We start from the raw sequence: 1905 nt of genomic DNA on the forward strand, positions 1-1905 counted from the left end.
TTCCACAGCAGCCCCACGATCGCTGCGAGCGCTCCAGGAGCTGGGGATGCACCAGTTTTCCAAACGCAGAGCCTGAAGGGTGGGGTTGTTTTTTTTTTAAATCCCTCCATCTACTCTCTATCGCAGCACAAAAAGCAAAGTGCTGACGTTGTGTGTCACGCCGAGGGTGTGCAGGGACGGAGGGGCCGTGTGCTGCTCACTCAGCCGGAGAAGAAGGGAAAAGCAGCCGCCCGACCTTTTGGACTTCAGGGCTGTGAAAGGCTTATGGACACAGAGGCAGAGACACCAACCCGCTGCCATAAAGGCTTGGAGGGGGGTCTTGATTGTTTTTAGTAACACTTGAAAGAAGCGGCAATAATCCCCGACAACTTATCTGGCGGCCAGACCAATCCTCTTTCAGCCAGATTACTACCAAAGCCAGACGGCCACGCTCACACAAACGTTTTCCTCCCCGTAGCAGGAGGTGTAGCTGCAACCAGGAGTTCTCTCGATCCTCTCCTGAGGTGAAAGCCAGCACACAGAAGCAACGAGGGAAAACGGGAACTTGCAAACGAAATCCAGGAGCCCTTCTAGTGCAGTTTGGCCCCGAGCACTGCCACCCACCTGACATCTTTGCCGACGGTCATGGACGCTATCACCTTCTTCACAGCCTCTTTCTTCTTCTCCTTCTTGTCGCTGTTCAGCTCGGCTTTCAGCTCAAATATCTCCCCTAGAGGAAAAGGAAAATGGGAAGGCTCAGGGGTTAGGGTGCTGCTCCCAGCGGGGCACCAGCTCCCACCCACTACGTGCCACGGCTCCTTTGCTACCCTGGGGTGTTCCAGGAGCTGGAAAAGGGGATTTAACTTTCTAAACATCTCACCGAGGGCTGGGGCTGCTCTGGGGGCTCAGCAATTATCCTTGGAAATGGATATGAGCACGCTAGTGCATCCCCACGGCTCCTCCAACCCCACGAGAGCCCCGGGGGCGGTTTTAAGGACCCGTGACACTGCAGGAGCGATGAGCACCAGCACCCCCACGTCCCAAGCTCAGGACCCGGGGTTTATTTGGTAGCGGATTTTGGGAGCCCATGCAAAGCACGGTGGGTCCCAAATGCCGCTCTGCACGTGGGAGCATTTTGTTCCCCATCCCAGCGCCTCGCCGGGGGCGATCAACAGCACCAGACGGAGCCGAAGGGCACCATCTCCTGCCCTTGCAAAGCCACGCTGAGCTCTTTATTCAGCCCCAGTGAGAAGATGCCACACGGCTTTCCTCCACATTAATTCCTTGGTCTGGAAAGTGCGTACGCTGAACGCTCTGAGCACTTCTGCCCCAGCCCAGGGGAGCTGTGGGGGGACACCACGTCCTACAGGCATTCCTAAGATGCTAAAGCCAATAATCCAGCTGCCAACAGCCTTGCCTGGGTTCAGAGGGCTGGTGACAACATGCTCTGACCCCATGGCAGTGGCCCAGGAGCCTCCACTGCAGGGCTAGCACTCCTCATTGGGCTTCAAGAAGAGCCTGATTATTCTGGGGAGCAACTGTGTGACCCTCCTGCTCCCTCTCTTACCTTTCTTGGTGGTAGTGAAATACTTCGAGTCGGTCATTGTGGTCTCCAGCTAGCAGCACGTCCCTGCAAGGAGAGGCAGATCAGAGAGGTTGCGGGTTGATAGTTTCCTTGATGGGGTCACTACGGAAAGCTCCAGGAAGGGAAAGCCAGTGGAAAGAAAAGAGTTTGGGATCTCATGGGGACAGTCACACAGAGACAAAGCGCCTGGAGAAGCCCTCAGCTTCCTCAGAGCCAGAGGGGTCCGGTTCCCTGGGGAGGGTGAGCACCTTGCAACCACGCTGGCGCACCACGGGCTCCGCTGATGAGCTGGCTCGCTAACGAGGACGTGGAGGAAAGCTGAAGATGCCAGTGTTCACCCC

At 56.6% G+C, this 1905-nt stretch overlaps 1 protein-coding gene across 1 annotated transcript in view; it reads right to left on the bottom strand.

Moving 5' to 3' along the window:
* Nucleotides 1–1583, bottom strand: part of LOC104280970 (AP-1 complex subunit beta-1-like) — a gene marked incomplete at its 3' end in the record, with an annotated part of 12481 nt that extends 10898 nt beyond the window's left edge. Inside the window, 2 exon segments of the mRNA XM_009878808.1 lie at nucleotides 604–709; nucleotides 1547–1583. Coding sequence (XP_009877110.1) covers nucleotides 604–709; nucleotides 1547–1583 — 143 coding nt within the window.
* Between the last annotated feature and the right edge of the window lie 322 nt (nucleotides 1584–1905).

The sequence above is a fragment of the Apaloderma vittatum genome, unplaced genomic scaffold (assembly GCF_000703405.1).
Source record: "Apaloderma vittatum isolate BGI_N311 unplaced genomic scaffold, ASM70340v1 scaffold29910, whole genome shotgun sequence".
In the NCBI taxonomy this organism is placed as follows: domain Eukaryota; kingdom Metazoa; phylum Chordata; class Aves; order Trogoniformes; family Trogonidae; genus Apaloderma; species Apaloderma vittatum.